Source organism: Corylus avellana, chromosome ca3, assembly GCF_901000735.1.
Source record: "Corylus avellana chromosome ca3, CavTom2PMs-1.0".
Classification (NCBI taxonomy): domain Eukaryota; kingdom Viridiplantae; phylum Streptophyta; class Magnoliopsida; order Fagales; family Betulaceae; genus Corylus; species Corylus avellana.
Genome location: NC_081543.1, coordinates 37,227,074 through 37,235,439, shown reverse-complemented (window position 1 = coordinate 37,235,439; position 8,366 = coordinate 37,227,074). Strand labels below are relative to the sequence as shown.

The 8,366-nt window shown below is 35.0% G+C and overlaps 1 protein-coding gene and 1 pseudogene across 1 annotated transcript; one reads left to right on the top strand and one right to left on the bottom strand.

The window, feature by feature from the left end:
- Positions 1 to 3,067: 3,067 nt before the first annotated feature.
- LOC132176287 (12-oxophytodienoate reductase 1-like) lies at positions 3,068 to 5,384 on the bottom strand (annotated as a pseudogene).
- Positions 5,163 to 8,262, top strand: LOC132174559 (uncharacterized). The gene is made up of 2 exons (XM_059586196.1): positions 5,163 to 5,222; positions 7,648 to 8,262. Exons 1-2 carry the CDS (start codon positions 5,163 to 5,165, stop codon positions 8,260 to 8,262), a joined length of 675 nt encoding a protein of 224 aa, XP_059442179.1.
- Positions 8,263 to 8,366: the final 104 nt, after the last annotated feature.

Sequence of the window (8,366 nt, the reverse complement as noted above, 5' to 3'; positions counted from 1 at the left end):
AAGATACCATTGGTTCAATTCTAGTAGAGTAAAAACAATTTGTTTTTAATTATAAATTTAAAACCTTTTTTTTTTTTTTGTGTGGAGAGCACCCCCCATTTATATCATATACGCCTAAATTGTAATAAGTTGAAGTTACTAATTACAAGTGAGATTGAAATGATAGTTTTGGGAGAAAACAAATATATTTTATCTACAAGAAAAAAAAAATATAATAATTAAAAAAAAAAGAAAAAAAAAAAGAAAGTGGAAGGTGCAAACCTATGGCATAGATTGAAGTTCCCCATTTTGTAAGGAGAAAGAAGAGGAATGGTGGGAGCTTGAGCCATTTTCACTGATTCTTTTCTGTTTTCTTTCACTAGTTTTGTGTTCGTAGTTTGCTTAATGGGGAATGAAAACAATGCAACACCCAATTGAGTATTTATACTTTTGGGAGGGTGAGTCCAATTTGACAAAAACACCACATTTGTTGTGAATGATGTCAGTTATGACGTTTCATTTGTTGTAGGTGATGTCTGTTATGACGCCTCAACATAAAAATAACGTCTGCCATGACGTTTGGAGTACGATACCCCCAGTGTTATTGACCATTGACCGAGTTATCTTTTACGATTTTACAAATTTTTAAAATATTATTTATGAGAAAATTACACTATATCTTCAAAGTTTGAGGCGATCTTTAATTTGATGTTTAAAGTTTCGATCTTTATAATATAATTTACAAAGTTTAATATTTTTACAATTTGACCGTTTCGTTAATTAAACCGTTTTAACCGATGGAAAAGTCATCATGTGACTGGCACGTGATCACTTAGTCGAACTTTCTTTCCCAAAATTTCCCTTCTGGCTTTTCCGTGATTCCTCCCTTCTTGCTTCTTCTCCGCCACAGAGACGTGCCGCCCAGACATTTGAAGACGACGATGAATTGGCACGAGAATAGTGTCTGTTGAAAAAGCTTAAGAAGGGGGCTATCGATGAAAGTGAATTTGCTAGGTTAACAGGAACTGATTACTTACTTTGAAGTGCATAATTTATAAGTTGTGATTCCTCAGATTCATAGTAACACTCATGGGTCATGATGTTGGGTTGTTTTCATTTCTTTCTTGCAAGAGATCGTAGGAGGGCCCTCTCTGGCTGTGCCCGTACTTTTTTCTCCCTTTTTCAAGCATCTACGTGTCCGTACACTTTCCGTTTGGTTTCTTCCCAGGAATGGGAATCGGAACCTATTGGATCTTGTAATCTGTAATATAATGGGTTTCTGCTCTGGGATTTACAACTTCTATAAAAATACCTGCTTGCAATTCTCCCGGGTCTACAGTGTTACTGAATAAACCCAAGATAAAGTGAAACTCAGTGAATTATTGGACTCAGAATCCGTGAAAAGGTACTGAATTCGTAGATTTCATGAACTGTGAACCCACTTAGCGAATCAAGAAGAAATTCAAAAGCTAAAGGTTTGTGCATCATAAATCATTGCCGCGAAAAAAAAAAAAGAAAAAAAAAAAAAGGTGTTTCAGAAGACTTTCAGAATCTGAAATCCGTTAATTCTTATATGACTTGTCACCTGAATTGTCTAAAAATAGTTATATTCTGATTTGTCTTGGGGTCACTGATTTCAAATTCTGTTTTGGCAATCTTATCTTTTAAGGGAAAATTACAGTTTATCCTCTAAAGTTAACAGCGTTTTTCAATTCAAACACCAAAGTTTTAATTTTTGCAATCTACCCCACAAAGTTCCATTTTTTTTTTTTCAATTCGACCAATATTATCCCAAAATTTCCATATTGCCCATAATTTTTTATTTTTTATGAACAAATAAATAAATTTGGGGCTACAAAAATGGCCAGATGGTCAAAGGGATGGTTACGGCCACCCTAAATTTTTTTTAAAATTTTTTTAAAAAAATAAAAAAATAAAAATTATGGGCAATATGAAAAGTTTTGGATACAATTAGTCAAATTGCAAAAATTTGGAACTTTGGGGGGTGGATTGCAAAAATTAAAACTTTGGTATTCAAATTGAAAAACACTGACAACTTTGAGGGGGTAAACTATAATTTTCCCTGTCTTTAATTATTATGATTGGAAACGATCTTATACCATCTTTGTTGGCCATGTTAGTCCATAAGCAAAATCAGTTTACTTGCATAATTACTGGAATTGAGCTCGCCTGACAGTATAGACAAATTTGAAACATTCATGTGAGTAGAAAATTCATTTTTACCTTACTGTATTGGTTGGAATGATAAAGTGTTAGTGATATGCTATAGCCCATACTTAAAAAGAATAATTGTAATTTCTTTTCAAAAACAAATTATCTTCACAAATACTATTGCTCTTGAGTTTTGTCACTATACCTCAAGGTGGACCTTATAAGTTATATGGCATTAATGGAGCCATATTACACTTATTTTGCGCAGTATTAAACCACCACTTATCTTAAAAATTTAAACTTATAGAAATAAATAAATTTAATCATTTAATCAAATACGTTAATATGCAGGATCCAGGGACAAAACCAGCACGGCGTGTATGGTCTTCACTTAATGTTGGCACAGAAATATATGTTAGCCCTGCAGGGCTGACTGGAGAATGGACTGTTAGTGATTTTGATGTATTGGTTCCTGAACATGTTACTACCAGTTGTGATGGTTTTTAGTGATCTGCAATATTCAATTATAAAGAACAGAGCTTTATTTATGATGTCATTTTTCTATCAAACTTTTAAAACTTCTCTGTTACTCCTTTGGGTTAAAACTGAGGTAAATGTATAAAATGCATATTATTGTAGATTTACTTCTTGACAATTCATGGTTTCAATGGATGACTTTTCATCAGAGAGCCACTGGATCATGCCACTTTGTAGTAGAGAAGGTGGTGCGGTTGCCAAGAAAGAGAGAAAGAGAGAAGAAGTTGGGAAGAGAAAGGGAGAGAAGAGGCAAGAAGAGAGAGAGAATTACTTTGTTATAATTTTATTCCATCAAAATCTCCCTTCATTGTAGTATAAGAATGCATAAAATATACTAATAGACTAAACTTTAGGGCAATGCCCATTTATTAAATTGCATACCATTGACTCTTAAAATTAAATAATAATAACCCTTATAAACTAATATTTGGAGTTTTTCCTTTTACATCATGCAGTGTCTTCAAAAAATGGATAGTCGATGTAACCAACAATAGGATCAGAGATGTAGAATGTATCTCTATTGTACTTGTTGAGATGAGCATTGAGCTCAAATCTTTTAGGCAAATCTGAATTGGCTAAAAACAGAAGACCATAACCAACAAGATTTGCAGGGTTTTCAGCAATGGCATTGTTTCCATCTTTCCTGTCATAACCCCCCAGCAACAATGAAAGTACCTGTAAACGCATTCCTCATTGGCAAAAGACTGTGTGGGGATTCGATTTTTTCTTCAACTGTTTTCATTCTTGGCTCAACCACGTGGCAATAAAGAATCTCATATTTGTTTAAGGACTCTGCCATGTAAAGCCCCAATGCTTTTGGATTGGAGTCTCTGGATTCCATATAGTCTATAAAAGGAGATAGCCTTATTCCAACTTTGTCTGCTCCTATCTCATTAACAACAGCTTCGACCACTTCCAAAGCAAATCAACAACGATTTTCAACTGATCCACCATATTGGTCTGTTCGATCATTCACTCCATCTTTCAAAAACTGGTCAATTAAGAAACCATGAGCCCCATGGATCTCAATTCCATCATAACCTATGTATAAAGATACAAAATATTATTTTACAAAGCGAATAAGTATAATGTTAAAGATCATTCTTGATATAAAAAAGCAAGAAAAGCTTACGAAATAAAAACTTACCAGCTTCAATAGCATTCCTTGCTGCAGTTCTAAAATTATTGACAATTTGAGGAATTTCATCTATCCTTAGCCGCCGTGGAGGACTGAATTGTGCACCATCAACTCCCTTAATGGTCAATGGCTTGTCAGTGGAAGAAACTGGAGCTTGCCCATTTGGCTAAAAATCTGTAGACAACAATATGATAGACAAAGAAAAATCCTAATTAAAATTAGTCTTAATTTTTTTTGGATCATGAAGGCATAACCAAGAGCATAGGTACAAAACAAACCTCGATTTGAAGCCCTTCCCACATGCCAAAGCTGACAAAAGAAGATTCCACCTTTGGCATGAACAGCATCAACGATGGGTTTCCATACTTGAACTTGCTCTTTTGTCCATATTCCGGGTGCATGAGGATGCCTTTACAATAACAAAGAAACATAACAATCATTAAGTTTTCTAGGCAAAATAGGGGATGAGGATAATTGTAATTAGTTGTCTACATTATTGTTGGCAATTTGAGTAGTTAATCCGAGAGAGTGTAAATAAGACCTATTTGACGAAATGGGTCTCATTTATGCTCTACTATACAATAAGCAGCTAATTGCTGTGAATCCCAATTAAAAAAGAACTTATGAAATTATTGTAGTTAAAATTACCCTTGAGCGGTTTTAGAAATTCCAGTCGCCTCAGCTATTAAGAGACCATCTTTGGAGGTTCTCTGAAAATAATATAAGACAACATGCGGCTGAGGACCATCGTCATGAAATCTCATTCTGGTTAGTGGTGCCAAAACTACTCTGAAAATAGAAAATACATGATAAATTAACTCAATCAAGGAAAAAATCTTTCTATACTAAGAAAATAAAACTATCTAAATCACATATATGTTTCCCATAGCAAACAATCCATTTATGAAATGATTATGGCAGAAACAAGGACATCTTCATTTTTTCAGCCATAGACTTCCCATAGCAAGTTTGGTTTAGCATGGATCTCAAAAGTGATGTGGCATGGCATTTCAATTCTTCTAGTATTCAAACCGAGCTCAGTCTTAGAGCATGTTTGGCTCTGCAAACGAGCGTTTGAGGCTTAAGAACCCGTTTCAGGAAAAAAGAGACAGTTTGGTAAAATATTGCCCCAGTGCTTTTGAGAATGGAAACGCTCAAAATCACATTTTGGCCGAAGCTCGAAAATGAGGCTTCGGTGCAACGGACTTCTGGAACGAAAGGCGAGCCGCACTTTGCACTCAATGAAATTTATGAACCGACAAAAATACTCATACCAATTTCAACAATTGACAACCATACCCATATATAAGCATCACGTTGAACCAAAGGTATTATTATGCTGCAGTTGAGAGCTGCTACAGGGAGAGAGGATCAAGCAGAGGTTCATCTCGTTATGGTGAGTGCGTTTGATTTTTGATTATTTTCATCTCTTTTGTTCCAATCTTGATATATATAAAAGAAGTTTGCAAGATGTAAATTGAAAGAGCTCAACATACGAGAGAGACCTGCAGAGAAATATATTAGAACAAATAAAGCAGAGAAGAAAAAATAAAGAAGATAAAAAAGATGGCTTTGGAGTCGCAAGATGTAAGATGAAAGAACCAAGACCTTCATAGAAGAGCATTAGAAAAGATAAAGAAAAAAAAAAAAAAGAAAAAAAAAAGAGACCTGCAAAGAAGAAAAAAAACAGAGGATAAAGGGAGAAGAAGATAAAGAAGGTGGCTTTAAGTGTTAAAGGTTGCTGGGATGAAAGCACTAGAAGAGTGCTAGATTGTTCTAGTGGTATTCTTGCCTAGGAACTAGTGCCGAATTTGTCATTTTTTTCATTCAACTTTTTTTTTTTTGTTTAATTGTGTAAAAAACCTAATACGACACCAAACGACACCTATTTTGAATGTATAGGTGTTTCACACAATTTATGCGGAAATAGATCTGACCTAACAATTAATAAACAACCAAAAATATATGTAACAATAAACAATAAACAACACAGATATTTTGGTTACGAAGAGGAAACCAATTAGAGAACTCTCTAATTGTAAAACCTCTCCGGGGCAGCCAAACCCAGGAAATCAACTAACTCAGTAAAAGAATAAAGGATTACAAGACGTTCACACTTACAAAACCTTTGCAATTGACACGATCTTGTATAAGACAAGCAACCCACTTGCCTTCTACCGCAGTAGCCCTTTCCAGAGACAGCTGGCACAATCCTTCTACGTGATCTCCCTTCACCGGAACTCCGGTTGACTTCGCATCAACAATCAACAAGTAAACACAAACGATCACTCTAAGAGAGAGAACATACTCTACCCTCTTAGCACACAAAAGCGAATTCTAGATGCAGAAATTCGTTCCTCTCTCTTTCTATAGAGGTGTATTTATAATAGCCCCATCATCCCTAGACCTAGGAAAGAGTTTATATTCATTTAAAACTGTTACAGGTACGCGGCGTCCGGACGGGAACATGTGCCGTCCGGACGGGACAACAAAACACAGCCAGAAAGTGTTTTTAACACATGGCCGTCTGCAATCTCGTCCGGACGAGATTGCACACGAGCCATTCCGCCCAGCTTCGTAGTCTTCTCTTTATCGCCCGTTTTGACCCAGTAAACATTGGAATTAGCTAAACCTTGTGAAACATGACTTTGTATATCCTTGAGTTAGCTTTCCAACGCCGCAAAGATTACTCCAATCAGAGGCTTGAAACTCAAGATATGACCTTTTTAGTAAAAGTCGTCCGGACAGGATTCAGACGAGACTGCAGACGAGGCTCTCGGGAATTCTTGTTTATCGAACTCGTCCGGACGGGGTTCAGACGAGACTGCAGACGAGGCTCTCGGGAATTCCTATTTATCGAGCTCGTCCGGACGGGATTGCAAACGAGATTGCAGACGAGGCTCTCGAGGAAAATAGAATTCTTCGAGCATCCGAACGGCACTTCTTCTCGTCCGAACGGTAATTGAATGGATGATGAATCTTGGCACTTTTGGTCACCATTTTGCTTACCGAATTAAGCCAACAAGAACTTACAAATTGTTTCTAGAATATACTTGTTTTTCTTTCTTACTTTACATTTTTTTTTTTTTAACTGTAAATTTTTATACTATTGTTGACTCTTTTGATTTATACTTTTTTAATTGAGTTCTCCAAAAAGTAATATTAGTTAATAATAATAGTCACTTGTTTTGAGATAATATTGCTTATTGGTACCCTTTTGTTTGTGGACATGCATGTTTTTCATGTCAATATGTTAATTTTAATTTTTTTTTTTTTTGCATTTTATCAAAGCTAGCACTTTAAACATATTATTAATTTTTAATAATGTTTAACATACTTTTTCATTTATAATTTTATCAGCTTATTTATTGTGTAACAAACATGAGTAAAAAAGGTCAAAGCAACGTTGTTGCTGCTACTGCAGATACTCAAATAAAGAAAGTAGTTTGGACTGAAAATTGTTAGAAGATTATCTTGACATATGTATTACTGAGATTCATGCTGGTAACTGCACAAGGACACATTTCAATAAGATAGGATGGAAAAATGTGATAGATAAATTTAATGAAAAAACTGGAAAACAATATTGCTATAAACAACTAAAGAACAAGTGGGATAGTTTGAAAAAAGAGTGGAACATTTGGAAGAGATTGATAGGCAAGGAAACTGGCCTTGGATGGGATCCGGTGAAAAAGACAATTGATGCACCCGATGATTGGTGGGAAAAAAAATTGCAGGTATTATATTTGTACTTGTTTGTTTTTTGTTTAAATGATTTGCACAAATGTTTATTATTGATTTTTACATAAACCTAAATACAGAAAGTTCCAGAAGCAACCAAGTTTCGCACGACAGATTTGGCTTATGCTATGAAGGTGGAGATATTGTTTAGAGATATAACTGCCACTGGGGAGGGATCTTGGGCACCATCCATAGGGTTGGTTCCTAATGATATTGGTTTCATAGATAGTGCAGAAGTAATGCTTAATGAATATGACAATGTTGTAGAAGGTTTAGATGTTTTGGATGATGAACCAAATCTCAATACACATGGCATTGATGATATTCTTGCTGATTTAGATACGCGGGATAAAGGAAATAAGAAGTTTGGTCTTGCGGTTCAATGTAAGAAAAGAAAGAAAGGAGTTGAAATTGTTAGTCAACATTTGAGTCGTATTTGTGATGTAATAGAAAGTAAGAATACAATGACATCTAAGAGCTACTATAAGCCTGGATGTAATATTGAAGAAGTCATGGATGTTGTTCGGGGGATTGCTGAAAGAGAAAATGACATTGATATCCTTAAGTTTGCAGCAGAGGTATTTCTTAAGAGATCACATAGAGAGATGTTTGTGACTATTAAAGAGCCATGGTTGCAGATTGACTTTATCAAGCGAATGGGAAATAGAGAAATTAACCGTCGTAGCATGGATTAATGTTGTTATTTTTTAATGTTGTTTTGTTATGAACTATTTGAGAAGCTGTAAGGATTTATTTGAGTGTTATTTTTTATTTTTTTATGTGTTGATTTGTGTACTAA